We start from the raw sequence: 17,236 nt of genomic DNA on the forward strand, positions 1-17,236 counted from the left end.
CAGTGTGTTTATATTTTAGACTGAAGTTACCTGTGGTGGAATCATTTTATTAAATATAAACAGATTCCTCATTGGGAAGGCAAATGCACTCTGGGCAGGCTTGTTCGATTTATTTCTGAGGATCAACACTGTAGGAGCCATATCCAACTCTACAATCTCTGCACACTCAATTATGAATCAAGTAACTGGCGTTGGGTTGCAGACCCATCGAGAGTAAATCCAGAAAGGGGACAAAAGTCTAAGCAGGCCTGGGGTAATCACATGGTGTTTATCTTTTCTGACATCTTGAGCTGGTCCCAGGTACTAGATATAATGGATTCTTAACAAAACAGACAGTATCCAGAGGCAAAGGTGTGTGGTTGACTCTGTGAACCCTAACAATAGGATCATGCACAAAACATTGTAATCAAGTTATAATTTCAAGCACATCTGCAAAATATCTAAGTTGCCAAACAGATGGCTAAAATTCATCTCCATAAAGTATCCATTAAGGGCTTTTTATACAGATGCCGAAGAACCAATTTGATCCATCAACTTGTATAACAACCTAAACAGCACAAAAAACATGAAGCGAAACGTTCATGGCTGTTTTTACAGAATTGCTTTGAAAACAGTGCTCAATACGGAAAAGTTGCAGCTGCTCGCTGGGTATTACAAAAGCTTTGAAGACAAATGATAACTAAGCTGCAAGTCTACATCAAATGAACCATCACACTATATAGTACGAAACAAAAATTCTTCTCTGTCCCTATTAACTCAAGTAAGCCTCTCTATTGGGGGAGGGTGGGAGAGAGAATGAGAGCCATCAAGCATTTTAGAAATGTTTATTTCTAGCCCTGAAAGAACAAAGTCATTAAACATAGTCAAATACAGTAGTTAATATTGCAGTAACAATTAAATAACAGAATGGGATTAAATTAAACAAAAGGCAACAAAATCTGAAGACAGGGGGGAAAAACCTGAAAGCTTGCACTACTTTCATTTCCATCTGATGAAGTGAGAGAAAGGGAACAAAGAGAAGGAAACAATTTCAAGAAGATGTACTTAATTCCAGCTACGAAGACAAAGAAATTCTGTAACTCTTAACAGCAGAGTTTAATTGACTCCAAACTACAACAGAGAACACATATGGTGATTGCTTAAGTTAATCAGTTATATTCTCAAGTTGTTAATGTCTCCATTCAAACCAGCAAATGCTAAACTTATTTGTGGTAAGTAGTCGTGTCTATTTCAACTGGATTTTTTTGCCGGGGGGGGGGGGCAGAATTGGGAACTCGTCATTCCAGGTAAGCCTGCTTTCATGGAATGAGATACCCTTCTCTATCCTTCTCTCCTCCTTGTAGGTTCACACCAATAACCATAACGTCCCATTGCAAACATGCCCAACACTCAAAGACTGATTCAGCCAAGAACTTGGGGGGGGGGGGCATTTTTTGTAAGCCCAGACTGAGTATTGAAGCTATGAAGTGGTTGCCCTGAACACTTCAATACATGCTCAGCTACGACCATTTCAAACTCTACAAAACAGTCTTTTGCAGCAACGCATTGAATTGGGATCTGGTACGATGCTGGAGTATTCAGGATACTGTTTGAACAGCCTAACATCTAATCTAAGATGACTGTGTGAGTAAGCCGTGAGTAACTATGTGAATCGATCAATATTTACTCACACTGGTGCCTGGATATTTGGTTAAGGCATCTTTAGCAGGAAGAGCAGTTAGGAGTCAATAGCCTATGCAATTTTATGCTGAGTGTTCTTACTCCTGTGCTCATAAGCTATACTTCCGTGCCCAGAAGATACAATCTTGAACATTCAAACCAGACATTAGAGGGGACGGGGAGAAAAAGACTGCCACTTTTCCACTTCTAAACCAAGCTTTAAGACATTGGCAATACATGTTCAGTCCTTGTACCATACAAACCACATGCATCGCTGCGCAATAATCAGGAACTTCCCGATGGCTCGCGTTAAACACAGCGTTCCTATTCAGTTCATGTCTGTTTCTATCCCTAACCCTTTATTGCAATAGTGGACAGGGAAATTAGATGAACGCACTGCCGTAGTACAAAGCTGCTATACTTAAGAGCACCCATGCAGACATGCTGTGATAGTACTCATGATCATGACTGGCACAAGAGTTGCCAGTGGGTCCTGCTTCAGCCAAGTCCTGAGCCAACCCAAATTGTAAGCAACTTTTAAAGGAGGATTTGAGAACCCTCATGATGAGGCAGTCAACTACTCATTTAAGATAATTTTTAATCACATTAAAAATCAGTAAATGCTGCTTTTTGTTTATTTCAGAAGTGTTACCTTTAATTGCTACCATAAAAACACCAACATACACTTATCTCACAGCAGGAGTCATGGGTTCCACATATTCCATTGCCAGCAACAGACGACAGCTCAAAGGTAAGAAAAGGTAACTGTAGAGAATCCTTTAAATCTCTTTGTTTGACTCACATATATCAAATTTAAGAGCATGGCTATTCTATACTTTATAGTAACTGTATTGCAAGTTATGGCCAGAGGAAGAACACCACCTAAAATACCACTCAGACCAGGACACCACATTTCTTGGACTAAACCAAAACACATTCAAAATGCTCTGAAAGCAACTGGGCTGCTTTGTTACAGTTTTCAAATGAATACTTCTCATAGGACACAGGACTGGAGTATGGCACTGCTTTCATCAGCATTAATAAGGCATTTGTTGGTACAGAGCAGGGTGCAAGAAGCTCCAAGATCTGAGGGAATGGAGCCCTTTGTGATGCAATGACTCAGAACCCAGAATTTTGCAAACCTGTTCATAAAACCCAGCAGAAATCATGCCCTTATGTCAACACATATTAATATTGTACACAGGTAAGAAACAGGCTTTTCATTGACCATCAGGCATTAAAGGCATTAAAGACTGCCTCTTAGCTAGGGTTTTAAAATGTTCTCCCAAGAATACCACGTAGGAATGCGACAAAGCTATAGCACCAAATTAGTAAGTCTGTTATGTTACTGTTTGGCACATCACTTGGCAATTCTTGATAAAGAGCTGCACATAAATCACAGTGCTTCTAGAAGGCTGGTGTGACTGAAGAATCCCCACGGTGCACCTGACCACCTCAACCAGAACTTCAATTCCTCTACAGCTCCAATTACTTTCTTTCATTTAGGGAGGCACTTTATCTTGTGTTTGTCTTCAGCCATAACAGTTGGTAAGTCTTTCAAGAGAACCATGAGAAGGCAAGGTTCTGCAGCCACTCACAAGCCAATTCAAATAATGTTGAATCTAGACTACTTTGCCATCTCCAATTGTTTGTCTCCACAGAATAGCACTTTTGGTGTTCAGAAGATTCAGTTGGCTGAATTATACAAAAAGTCTTGGATCTTCTATTTTTGAAAATCTGCTGGGTCTTTGTTAGTAGAAATGGTGAAGATATACATTTTTATACATATAAAAAGGAAGAGAGCTCTAATACTTAATCCTGACAGCTCCAAAGTTGCTTTGGAGGGGAAATGTACAACATATACAAAAGGTACTTAAGACAAAGAAGAGCAATTTAAAAATTCAGAAGGCACCAGCATAAAGCCCAAAGCCCAAGTCAGAACATGGATACAACACTTTGCTATAAAACCACACACTTTCAAGACATCCCTTTAAAATGTTACCAACAAGCCTACACAGGCAAGGAAGGAATGGAAGACAAGTCACAGGGATGGAGTTCTCTCCCCGAGCCCACGGGATGGTTTGAGCATTAACCAAGAAAAGAAAAGCAACACTTTTTTCCTCTTCCCCACATGTATTCAATCTCCTAAATTCAGAGGCATCTTTCCCTTATGTTAAAAAGTCCATGCAACAAAATTATGTATCAGACGTTGCTGAACCTTCTTCTTCCCCTCTACTCATGTTCTTCTGTCTTTAAGAACAGTCATTGGAAAAAACTACAGTTCTTAGGTAGCTGGGCGGTTAATGCTACAATACAGTTATAGCTAACAATTCTACCATATCCGCCTTTTAGTAACTCAGATGTTGCAATATTTTGAATGACTGACAAATGGAAGGGGGAGGTCAGCAGATCAAAGTAATGCCTCCCTCCAAAAGCTTGAATCTGTTGTTCAAGTATTGAAAGTGCCCAACAGAGCACAATGAATGGGATCTGGTACAGCAAAGTCATTTAAAAAAACACCTCCCAGGCATAGGAAAATACATCGGAGTTGTCTGCAAAAGTGGTGAAAAGGCCAGTGATTCAGTTCACAACTTCTTCCAGAAGAGTTCACTACTACCACCACCATTTTTTCTTCTCTTGTGTCTTCCAGATGAGATTTTTTTTCCCTTTTGCAGACTTTCAACCTCCCTAACAAGAGCAACAATTTATATATTATGAAAAACTTTAAAAACAAAAAAACAAAAATGATGAAGGCCACAGCAGCAATGCTAACGGTTACTCTTCATTGCTTCTTTGGCTGCTAGGATCAACGGCGTCAAGCTTGACAAAGGTTTGGCCAGTTTCAGGAAAGGATGCTATCAAAAGAGAAAAGAAACAACCTTTTAATGAACGAACACTTAAAAGGAAACTCCAGCAGCAGCATTTTGAGTCATACACTTAGCAAAAAATGCAAAGGAGAGATGACCAGGGAGACAGGTTACCTACTGTGCTTAGGTCATACTAAAATATGATCAGTATTAGTGGGTGGTATTCAGCTAAGTCTTAACTCAGAGCAGAGCTATTAAAATTAACTTATACCAAGGGTCATTGCCTTCAACAGGTCTACTCTAAGTAAAACTTAGCTGAATCCTTAGTCAATTGTTTGCAATTATTAATTATTATTATTATTATTATTATTATTATTACTACTACTACTTTCTTTTACTACTACTACTACTACTACTACTACTACTACTACTACTACTTTCTTTTTAAAAGTTGTCCAGGGAACATGCATTGATGAGTGATCATATAGATCTACTAATAAAATTTTAAGATGTGCAAAGATACTAGGTTGGATTCAGCTATCCTGGTGCAGTAACAGAAGCCAGTTAAAAGCCTCCTGCTGGCCCAACAGGACTCCCTCCCTTCTCCCAATGTATAAGAGTCAGGAGAACCCCCAGAACAATGCAACAGGGCAAGGAGAAGGGAGATTCTTCCACCTGGCAAAGAGAGAATGCTTGTGCTGACAGAACCACTGTATTAGCATAATGTGGAATCCACCATTCTTTTTTACCTTTATGTTCCCCGTTCTATCCCAATTTTTTCTGAATTTGTTGATCATATATCAGTCTTCCTTTACAGTAGCTTGACTTGTCAACAGAAAGCACTGTCTACAACTGATGCCATTTGCAAGATACCAGCGGCTTTACCTGTAAGAGTTCTTTGGCTGACCCTCTTTTCTCTACATCCATTTCCAAACAACTATTTAGAAAGTCACGAAATATTGGGGACAATTTCTCTGGGTTCTGCAATTCTGGAGTGCCGTTTGTTGCTATTAAATATAATGCCTGCAAGAACGAACAAACAAACAAACATTGGCATTATGAAAAACAAAAAATGTGGTTGTATGAGCACCTGAGTTTAAATCAGAACTGAAAAGGACCTGAAAAATCATTCAAAATTTGTGAGTTTTTACTGTGTTTTGCTATGTTCCAGAGAATCAAGAGTTCCTTGAAAACTTATGCCTTACCCTCAAAGGGTTTTCATTGAGATATGGGGGCTCGCCTTCAACCATTTCAATAGCCATGATACCCAGGGACCAGATATCCACTTTGGGGCCATAGGCCTTTCGTGTGACCACTTCAGGAGCCATCCAATAAGGTGTTCCAACCATAGTACTACGTTTGCTCTGTTCTGGAGTAATCTGTGCACAGAAACCAAAATCAGCTACAAAAAAAGAAGAAAAGAGTGCAGTTATTGGAAAGTTAAAGTAATAGTAAGTCCTACACTTTGGGTGTATCCCTGTTACCCAATTATGCTTCCAGAAAAAGCTACAGGTGTCTCAGTGCCCACACGATGCACCTTCAACCCACCCCCCCCCACACACGAAGGCATCCTTTTAGCAACGGAATCCACTACCAACAGTGGTGCAGTTCATTCTACCACTTATTAAAACAAATGTAGCAGAATGAGGTGGTAGAGTGGACTGTAATACTTTAAATTGTGGGTAGCAGATTCGAGATTTGAAATAATCCCCTGCATTATTTTTTTTCCTTTTAAAGTCTAATACATTAAAGACACAGTAGCAACAACCCAGAAGACAAGTTCTAGCCCAGACCACTCCATGTGTGCTAGTTTTGTACTTGGCAGGATCCTTCACAAAGGGGGACACTCACAAATGTAACCTCCGCACACACCTGCAGTGAGAAATGGTTTGGCTCATTCTACCACTTCATAGATTTACCATCTTATTTATACCTCACACTATTGCACATTCAGCCCAGCCGTGTTCTTTCTGCTGCTGCTGCAACACAATGCAGTGAAGGAATTCAGAGCTCAATTGATCAACTATCACAAAAGACATGGGACTTGTGAAAAAGGATCTCATTTTAGTGCAAGCCCCCACCCTCAGTGAAGTTTTAAACTTATAAGACACAATTTTAATGGAATCTGTGGAGCTATTGACTAAGCTCATAAATCTATGATACAGCATATTTGTTTTACTAATCTATTATTGCAGCGCACGAGTTAAAATTGCTGAAGGCAGCTGTTGCAGTATTTAATATTCTGTACTTCTGGTTTCTTAATTATCCCAACCTTGAGCCTTAGCTTTTGTACTCAAATCTAATTTTAAACTGAAGCGGAAGAGAAGAATGCTACTGAGGACTCTGGCCAACTGAACAATTTCAAGGTTAGTCTAATCAAGACTGCCATCTGCTGGTTTAAAAAAATGCAAACTTGTAGTGTGTGTGCAAAACCAGGGGTCAGCAAACTTTTTCAGAGGGGGCCAGTCCACAGTCCCTCAGATCTTGTGGGGGTGCCAGACAATTTTTTTTTTTTTGGGGGGGGGAATATGAACAAATTCCTATGCCCCACAAATAACCCAGAGATGCATTTTAAATAAATGGACACATTTTACTCATGTAAAAACACGCTGGTTCCCAGACCACCCGCGGGCCGGATTTAGAAGGCGATTGGGCCGGATCCGGCCCCAGGGCCTTAGTTTGCCTACCCATGTGCTAAACAATGCAGACTGCAATGGTAAGCTGCTTTACATTTATAAATGGAATCTGTTGTTTAGTTTAAAGGCAAACAGGTACTCTGCCATATCATCTACAGCTTTTACTCTTATCTAAATGACACAAGAAGCCAAGAGTCAATTAAAATGCAATTAAATGCTTCCAAAGCCATATTGTGGGCACTGGGTGGAGGAAGGCGTGTGAAAGATCATGCATGTGGCACTAAACCATGGTTTAACATTATGTGTGAATCAGTCCACTGTGTGAGTTTCAAAACAAGCCTATTTCAAACAATGGGTTATGAAGCTGGCTTAGTTTAACGTACTTTATACTGAAATCTGATCTATACATGCAAAAATATTTATGTGGCTTCCAAATAATATATTCTCCCTGTCTTCTCAGCCGCATAGCCACTCTAGTGGCAAAGACTTGTTGAGCCCAGAATTATACTTGTCACTGCAGCTGTTACACTAAAATTCATACCAGTGAATTTTGCTGTGAAACTTATGTGCAAAGTAACACCACCCAACTGTTCAGCCACATATTTCATGTTTGGAAGTAACTGACATGCACTTACTCAGTTTAACTGATCCATCCATTCCCAATAGTACGTTGTCACTTTTAATATCTCTGTGGATAACCTGATTGGCATGTAGGAATTCCAATGCCTGCAAACACTGTATGGAAACAATGGAAGAGATCTTGTCTAGACATGTTCAAAATTCACATTGGCTAGAGACAGTTTAGTAACCTCAAACAATGCTTTACTCACTGGGTAACAAATGATTTGTATAGTCTAGCAATTTTAAAAATTATGTTCCATATTTACAATCTTAACAAGTTGAATACACACAATATGTCCATGATATAAATCTTCACTCATTTTTAATATCAAAAGTTTCCAGCTAAAAACATCAAACAAAACCATTAATAAACATTGACATAATTAAGGTCAATCCACTGTTTTTCAGTGAAAGGTCTTTCATATGCTTACTTCAGAAGGAAGCATGTTTATAGTACAGAAAAATACGGTGCCTTTCCAGTGGTCTATAAAATAATGTGCAATGGGGCACCCTCTATCTCAAAACTTGATTTATGCTGTCTTCCTTCTCTTTATCCAATACACTTGGTTAACTTTTGTCAACTGTGCCATTTGCCAGGCTTTGCTTAGTCATTCTCTTCTTTAAAAAGAATGAAAGAACTAATCGCCAGCTGAAATCTCTGCTGAATCTTCTCCGTAGTTTTTGCACTTCATTGATCTCACAACAGTAACCTAACAATAGCTGCATCCACCAGAATCATCACCAAACTCTTCTAACCTCTGTTTTTATGGAGAGTGCTACTGCATCCAGTATGTGTTAAATCCCTACAACTGGATCAGCAACTACTCTTCTCCAACACTGTTCTCTATGTGTTCAAATACTTTTCTTCTGTGAAGAGCATTTCATTATATAAGCCCTCCCGTGGTCTGAACTGGTACAGACTAGATACAGGGATGCCACCTCGGTGAAAACTAGACAGTGTGTACTCTTAAAATGTTGTGGTTTGTATCTCAGAAGATGAAAAGACCTGCATGGCCACTGCTACTTCACAAGGCTCAAACCCAAATGCTGGGCTAAAGGCTTCCAACTCCCAGCCTTGATAAACCTGCCTCAGTAATGTAAATGCAATTATAATAAAAGCCAATTAGCTAAGGGAAGCAAATTTTATCTTTCTTCAATCAATCACCTACCTCTCGACAGACAGCGGCAATCTGTGCCTCATCCATGCAAGTCTCCGTAACAACATCTGTGAGGGATCCACCAGCCAGATATTCCATTATGACAAACAATTCGTCTTCCATTAGGAAACTGAAGGTAGAAATTGATGAAGTTCAAACATAACAAATTATTGAGACAAAATAATTATTACCATTATAACAACTTTATGTATCACCATGCACAACACAATCTCAATGTGATGGAGAAACATGCCTCAGAAGCCGTCCGACTTCCAAGGCACGTTCAAAAATGGAAGCATTCACTTCCAGGTTGCCAGTGTTCAAAAGCCAAAACGTTCGACTTCCGAAGTGTTTGCCAACCGAGGTTCCACTGTATATGGAAAAGATCCAAAATTGAAGCAATATTTGCAGCAGGAAGGTCTGTGTGCATGTTTCCAGGAACATCAGTCTTGTATCAGACACTTCCCTTGTCTACAAAATATAGGTCTGTTACATGAAGTTATTAATATAAAAAATGTCTCTATTATCTAGACTTCTTAAGAAGCTGAACTGATAACCTGACTTAAGACAACAAATGATATAGGGAATAAGGAGTTATTTCAGGCTATATTACAGAAGTATCAGATATTTAAATGTGTTCTGTACCTCAGGAGAGAGGCCAGTCTACTATGCATTGCATATTTATTCCACCCTTCTTCCAAAGACTCAGAGAAGCACCCTGGTCTCTCAAAATTTGCAAGAGATAGAAAAAAGGCAAAAGCGATTTGTCCAAGGATGTGAACTTCACAACCTAGTAAGGTGTTGAACTTGGGTTTTCACGTCCAAACTTTCTAGCTGCTATAGCATGTGTTTTGTTACCTGTCCAAAAAGTTGACTATGTTTGGGTTCTTCAACTCTTTCATTACCAGGATCTCATTGATAATTAACTCCTTCTTGGGTTGTTTCTGAAGATTTATCTGTTTAATAGCAACCTAAAAGGGTGAAAAGGGATTCAACAGAAGTTTATATTCAAAGAAAGACAATTGTAGTATGAACATTTTCAAATGTTACAATAAAAAAGGCAAATGGGTAGTTTCTTTACACTCCTTTTCCTGAGACAACCATTTGGTTGCCATTGACAGATCAACTGATCCAAGTAACTAACATAATCCTCACAGACAAAAGTTGGCAGGACATTTTGGCAGCAAAAGAAATGTTCACCAACAACAAAGTCTGAAACTACGAGAGCCAAGATTGTGCAGGGGTGAACATAAGGTAGAAGAAGAATGAAATAAAAACAACAGCAACAAGACTACACAATTAAGCCTGATAACATGTAACGCTGTGGTTAGAAGTGTAACATTTGGAAGAAAGGAAGTATCTATGATGTGTAATGGACCCAGTACTAAAATTAGCTCTTATGGTTTGAATCTGAAATAAGGGCACCAGACAGCCAAAAAAGAGATATAGTGGTATGTGTCCATTTTTTCTCACCCCAAAAATGGGGTATACAGTAGTTGACACCAATTTTGATTCACATTTATTTTCAAGAAACTCAGTTTTCCACATTTTAAAAGTCATTATTTCAGTTCTTACTAGTTATGAACTAACAGTGACAGATAAAACTGTATTGCAAAAGAAAAAAGTTACAGATAGATAGCTGTCAGATTCTTCAGGTATCTGAAGAAGTGTGCATGCACACGAAAGCTCATACCAAGAACTAACTTAGTTGGTCTTTAAGGTGCTACTGGAAGGAATTTTTTTATTTTGGCAAAAGAAAAAAGAAAGCGCTAGCAGCATAACAAATTATAAATTATAATTTAACTCTTTAAACAGAAGCAGCTTTCTATGATAAAAACATGGGAGAGTTTAATTAACAAATTAACTTCCTTTTGGAATTTTGAACAGCCTTCCCAAATGTGGTGCCCTCTAGATGTTATGGACCATAACCCCATCAGTCCTAGATAGCATTCAGGGATGATGTGAGTTGTAGCCCAGAAGATTTGGAAGCCACTTGGTTGCAGAAGGCTAATTTAGAACCAATTCCATGCATTTGATTTTTGCAAAATGTTATTTTAAAATTTATCATCTGGTTCTACAGTACAAAGCAATTACTTCTGCACACAGCTATGAGGAATTCACTATTGGGAGATGAGTCTTTAAAAAAAAAAACCCCAAACAAACCAAAGCACAGTAACATTTGATTTGACCACTCTAAAAAGAAAATTCAAAGGTGGCAGAAGGTATATTGTTCCTACCTCCTGTCCTGTTGCTACATCAATGGCAATGAAAACTGTACCCGAAGCCCTATGAAAAGAAAACACACAATTCTATTAATATCTCTAATGCATATGTGCATGAACAGGCAAAGAGGCTGCACTAACTTTCACTGTACTTCGTTTTTATTCCAGTTCTAGGTTAAAAAAAGTCGACAGAATAAGATCAATGCCCTATACAGTCATACCTCATGTTACGGACGCTTCAGGTTATGTGTTTTTGGGTTACAGGCCACGGGAAACCCGGAAGTACTGGAACGGGTTACTTCTGGGTTTCGCCGCTCGCGCATGCACAGAAGTGCTAAATTGGGCTTTGCGCGTGCACAGAAGCGCCAAATCGCACCAGCACCTGTATAGACGCGGCGCTTCAGGATGTGAATGCTGCGGGTTGCGGACGTGCCTCCGACACGGATCATGTCCGCAACCCGAGGTTCCACTGTAAAATAAGGAATAGGAAAAGCAAGACCTTCCTTTTAACAGAGCATTTTGCAGTATTATCTAGACACAGACTACTAGTCAGATAACTAATGCTTAAGATAAGTTAATTCCATACTCCATTGCCCCAGTAACAGTCCAAAGATAGACAGCAAATAAATGGCAAGCTGACTGGAATTCTTTTTCAAATGTTCCTCCTCATCCCATAAAGTAAAGGATAAGTAGCAAAGCAGTCAAAATAATTGTTTCAAAATTTCCACTTCTGTTGGAGGCTTGCATCTGGTTGTTGTTATTATGTATACTAATCTATTGTTGATGCTTCTGGTTTTGTAAACAGAAACCAAATGCCAAATAAGACAAAGAAAAGGGTACTTCCACTAACTCATTTCATAGTCAGTACTCACCCCTGTCCTATTTTTTCGTATCTTGTATATTTTTTCTTGGGATCTCCTATACTCACAATAGTTCCTAAAAAGAAAATTCCATGTGGAGTATTAGAAACCAACTAAGATGCACTATTGACTTTCGTTGGAAAGCTAATACATAACATTTCAATCAATAAAACAGTCAACACTGATTCAGTTCCTAAGTTGTTCCTCTGTTCAATTAAAGGGGGCGAGGACTTTCATCAACTCCCTTTTCAACCTGATGCCTCCTGAGCCATCCCATATCCCACATCATATTTCAATGATATTCCAAACCTCAGGAGCAAACTTTCAGGAGGTACAGGAGGCAACAGAAGGAAGGAGGAAGCAGGAAAACCTTGTTCCATGAATGCAAAGTGTTCCGTTCATAGAAGGAAAGTTAAGATCCACACCATTTTATCTTCTTCAATGATGTAGCAGTGATCTAAACCTTTACAAGAACCTCAATTGTTCATATCACTCATGGAATATATTGCTTCATTATGATTAGCAGGTGTAATTATGAGCATTCGGAAGTCAGTTTTTGCTTACTTTACTGCTGACAATGGAACTAGTATGAGCAACATATACATGCCTAGAAGATTATTGAAATGCTGAAACTTCTATAAAATCCCACAACTATTCTCACAAATCAAACCACTTCACGCAAGTTATAATTTTAAACAGAAAAAGACTCTTCATGATCATCTCAAGACACTGCTCTAAGCAGCTACCAAATGTAGTGTAACAAAATATTGATAAATTTATTCCATTAAATATTGACACTTTCAAAAGACAACATAATATGAGTATTTTGGATAGTAAAAGCAGTTTTCAACATAGTACAGACAGCCACTTTTTCATTACTTTCTAAAACACTGTCATATCTTGTCCCTATCCTGCATAGGAAGAGCTCTACCTATATAGGTCTATTCATACAAAAGTGTTCGCTTCCTGTGAAAAATAATGTGAGAACAGTGCAAACACAGGATATGCTCCTTAACAATGCATCAGCTATAAGTTCCTGCTTCAGCATTTCCTCCGCTCCTGGATTGCTAACTAGCAATAACAATGCTCACACCATTCACACAATGCCTCTTTTCAAGAGAATCTGCTCACAGTTCCTACAAAGGGGTGAAAAGATGTCAAAATAAGGTTAAATACAGTGTGTGACTAGAAGGGTCAATGGCTGATTCACCATACAGAATACTCAGTACATATGACTTTGGGCTATTCATATACATATCCCTAGTCAAGTGCTGACTTAGAATTTCAACTTACGCAGCTTTTCCGTGATTTCTTCATCTGACATCTTAACTTTCTTCTTCTGCTTATCTGCTGATTTAGCAACTGTGTCACCCGTGTCACCAGAAGGTGCTGGGATGGGATCTATTACGGATCGTGTATAAATCTGCAAGGAAATATCATAATTATAAAGCCATTATATTACTATTAACAAATCTCTTTTCAGGTTGAAACTGCCACAAATACTTAACATCTCTCATGAAAGATTTATGGCTATCCTTTTAGTCAATGTGGCTCCCCGGCTACTACAGCCTACAGGCCGATATGAATAGCTATAGGTTTTTGTAGCATTAGGGACTTAATTACAACTGACCCAACTGACTGCTGTATATTACAGTAGCATACAGTCGTATGAATCCTTTATAGAACTAAGCTCTAAATGGAGTATGGTAGATAAGAACTTTCCCAAACAATTTTGCAAATTACAGTAACATTCCCTTGTATACAACTACTAAAACATTCTTTGCAAACTCAGAAACAACTATACAAGCCAAGCTCTCACTGCACAAGTAATGCTGTTTCAAATTAAAAGCCAGTCGCCCCCTCTAATAGGAAACTCAAGTGGGGAGTACTGACAAGAGATGGAACTAGAGTGGAGGCACTGAACAACAAGAGGCAGGTATCAACATGCTCAGCAAAACAACCCCACCCCCCAGGTCAATGGAAGAAGAGAGATAGAATGCTCAATTTGGAGGAAATGGCTGGCTATAAGCCTCCACAAAGAGTACTGCAATTATGAGAAAGGATTCTACCACTACTTTACATATTTATATAGCATTGCCGCCTCCCTTCAAGAGCTTCACATATACCACATAGGTCAATATTATTTCCAAGCTATAGATTACGACCACTGCTGAAATCTAGGGATTGTTTTTTCCTGGCTAAAGTGACATTTGAATACGAGACTCCCAAATCATGTTCCCGTTGTACCTGCAGACTGGTAAGTTATGGACAGAAACTATTAGGTGAAATAAAATGACTCACTGATTTTGTATGATCTGGCCGTGGGGCGATAACCGGAGGAGCCACTTCGTCATCATCTTCCTCTTCAGGTGCTGCAGGCTCCGACCCTTTTGCATTGGGCTAGAAGTTTTGAGTTTTGTTTTTTTTAAAAAAAAGAAAGAAAAAAGAAAGGAGTAAAAGAAATTAGGCCCTACTATAGAACATTTAGAAAGTTCACTATAAGGAAGTATACAAAACTATAAGATCAGAATAGTATGGAGTGGGAAACTATTTTTTCTGTTGAGGTTTGCATTGTCTCTGAACTAATCTATTGAGGATGGTATACCTGCAGTAGGTGTGGCCAGAGCCACCACTTCTCTCTTTTCTCCTTTGCCCAGCAGGCTGCTAGGAGAGAGGCAGATCACTCTTGCCAGGGCTCTGAACTGATTGCTTGCAGAGACCTTTTAAAATTAGGCTAGGAGTTGCATGCAGCCCTATAGCCACAGTTTGTCTATCCCAATACAGTCATACCTCGGGTTAAAGTACCTTTGGTTTGAGCATTTTCGGGTTGTGCTCTGCGGCGACCCAGATGTAACAGAACACGTCATTTCCGGGTTTTGCCGCTCGTGCATGCACAGACGCTCAAAATGACGTCACACGCACGTGCAGACGCAGCAAATCGCGACCCGCGCACACGCAGACGCGGGTTGCGTTCGCTTCAGGATGCGAACGGGGCTCCGGAACGGATCCTGTTTGCATCCAGAAGTGCCCCTGTAATAGCATTTCAAGCAGCTCCTCACTGCCACTGCCTTTGAACTCCCTCCACCCACTCCCCAAGTTCTCTGTGGAGTGAATAAAGTATATATAATCTCTCCCCCTTCCCTATGGGCTTTTGCAGGAGGCAGTAACAACAGCACATGAAGCCAGCAAAAGCACTGGCCAAAGAAGCCCAACTCAAAAGGACAAAAAATAACCTCTCAACAGTCAAAATGAGGAAGGAAAGGAGAAGCAATGTTTTGATGCACACTGGACCGGGAGGGGGGCAGGTCTTGCTACTGGCAAGAAAGAGAGTGGATATATGGAACTTTGGCTTTGATACAACAGCAGCCTCTGAACTTGTCAACCAAGTGACAAGTGATGTCATAAATTACAGAAGTGCACCATGAAAGAATCCCATCTACCGATGTATCCAGCTTTAATTTTTTTTTTTTAAAGTCAGGTGTAGGCCTCTGGTGACTCATACCTCAAACCAAACAATACTTGAAAAAGCAAAGCTTGAAAGCTACTGAATCTCACTAGGCTCGATCCACATCAAGAACTGCAATAGAGCAGTGTGAATACTTCTGAGAAATGTAAGGAATGTAATAAAGCACACTTACTGCTGGTGCTCCTGAGGGGAATCCATCTTTGTCTAAAAAGAGAGAAATTTGAAAATTTAACCAACAGAAACACCGAGAGATTTTAAGGCGTTTTACAATAGGAGTAACAATGCTAAATGTAAAGTACTGGGGTCTTTCTATAGGAGAGATTGAAATGTGAGTTAAGAACTCTATTCTTCTTTCATGCTCTCAGTAGAATAGGTTCACTTTTTTAAAAACCCAGATTTCTAGATAAATGTGGATATAATCGGTGCCTAAAACATTTAGAGCCAGTTTTATTTTCTATTAAATGAAACTTCTACATAAACTGAAAGTCAATGCCAAAACTGTTACATCGAAACTTAGGATAATCTGGAAAAGCAAAGTTTTATACGTGTAGGTAAACCCAAACTTGTTGACCCTTAACTAATGTGAATTGAAACCTCAAATTAAGGGCAAGCCAAGTCTTCATCTCATTTTGGTATTATAAGCCTTGTTTGTCTGTTTTTTTTAATTATTATTTACATGTTCACATTTGATGTTAGTTCACAGTACTTTTGTGAGCCTATGTTAAAACTGTGGTATCAAATTCATTAGTAATGTGAGAATATTATAACTATTCTGAAAATCTGTCCTCATCAAATACAGAGAATACCTGAAAGTATCAAGTAGCATATGGGTTCTATCCAACTCAACACACTCAGAGCAGAGTGAAATGCGTAAACTTGACTAACTGCACTGATTTTTATGGGTTAACTTTGAGAATGACTTAGGGTTGTATCCAACTATGTCTGCCTGAAAGCTTAGTTAATGAGCTTTAGAATTTCAAGACCCTTCCCCCTCAATTTTGTACAAGGGCTCACTACAATTCCCCACCCTACTATTAATGACAACGTATCAATATATACAATGATTCCTGCAAGTTTTTTACAGCCCTTCTTCTAAACCTCCATCCTTTGGGAATCAATTGTGTATAACTCAGTTTAACTTTCTACAAAAAACAAAAACGTAAGAATACAAAGATAGGGATCGTAGACTCAAAAATGTTTAAGAAAATGAATGGATATTATTTATTCTTTCATGATCAAGTACTTCAAATAAACTTCTTTTAACTATTTAAACTAAAGGGGCAGTAATGGATCTTATCCATCATTAGAATTTTGGCTTACTGAAAGCTGGTGCCCCACACTGCCATTTCTCCAAAGCACTATACATTGAAGAGTTTCACTGCAGACTGCTTCTTCATTTTAGAAGCAAATTCTTTAACGCATCTCAAGAACAATCTGAGGCTCCCCCTGAATTTTCCCACAGTATTCTAAAGATTACCTGTAGCAGAAAAACTCAAATATTTCTGTCTTGCTGTGTCTTTAGAATCATAGAACTTCAGCACATCAAGGACAGCCTGAGGATTCTTCTTCTGTTCTAGCTTGGTGATATTTGACGTCTGTAGCAGCCGAGCCCACTGCTCTGGCATTCCCTAGGAAAAGAATACAAAATTACATCTAAAGTATAAAATCCAGAATAAATAATTCAAATGGACACAGGACAAAATCACTATTTCAAGATCCTACAGACAATACAATGCAACAAGTCAGCATAACCAAAATTTCATAAAGCTGTGCAGTTTGTTGTTATAATGAGAAACAGTATTTTGCAA

The 17,236-nt window shown here is 39.0% G+C and overlaps 1 protein-coding gene and 1 long non-coding RNA gene across 5 annotated transcripts in view; one reads left to right on the top strand and one right to left on the bottom strand.

Moving 5' to 3' along the window:
- Window positions 1-810: 810 nt before the first annotated feature.
- The window catches only part of PAK2 (p21 (RAC1) activated kinase 2), a 41,181-nt gene continuing 24,755 nt past the window's right edge, over window positions 811-17,236 (bottom strand). For all 4 annotated transcript variants that reach the window (XM_083506485.1, XM_083506486.1, XM_083506487.1 and 1 more), the window contains 12 exons: window positions 16,906-17,056; window positions 15,601-15,632; window positions 14,264-14,362; window positions 13,256-13,385; window positions 11,975-12,038; window positions 11,118-11,166; window positions 9,739-9,851; window positions 8,893-9,010; window positions 7,738-7,837; window positions 5,672-5,868; window positions 5,352-5,489; window positions 811-4,514 (listed from right to left, as the gene is read on the bottom strand). In XM_083506485.1, coding sequence (XP_083362611.1) covers window positions 4,428-4,514; window positions 5,352-5,489; window positions 5,672-5,868; window positions 7,738-7,837; window positions 8,893-9,010; window positions 9,739-9,851; window positions 11,118-11,166; window positions 11,975-12,038; window positions 13,256-13,385; window positions 14,264-14,362; window positions 15,601-15,632; window positions 16,906-17,056 — 1,278 coding nt within the window. In that variant the 3' untranslated portion in view covers window positions 811-4,427. The remainder of the gene's footprint in view (window positions 4,515-5,351; window positions 5,490-5,671; window positions 5,869-7,737; window positions 7,838-8,892; window positions 9,011-9,738; window positions 9,852-11,117; window positions 11,167-11,974; window positions 12,039-13,255; window positions 13,386-14,263; window positions 14,363-15,600; window positions 15,633-16,905; window positions 17,057-17,236) is intronic.
- LOC310708399 lies at window positions 14,409-15,428 on the top strand. Its single transcript, XR_014526998.1, has 2 exons — window positions 14,409-14,730; window positions 14,985-15,428. It is a non-coding gene; the product is annotated as an uncharacterized lncRNA (long non-coding RNA).

This window comes from Podarcis liolepis (genome assembly GCF_965112155.1).
Source record: "Podarcis liolepis genome assembly, chromosome: 5".
NCBI classification, from domain to species: Eukaryota; Metazoa; Chordata; class Lepidosauria; order Squamata; family Lacertidae; genus Podarcis; species Podarcis liolepis.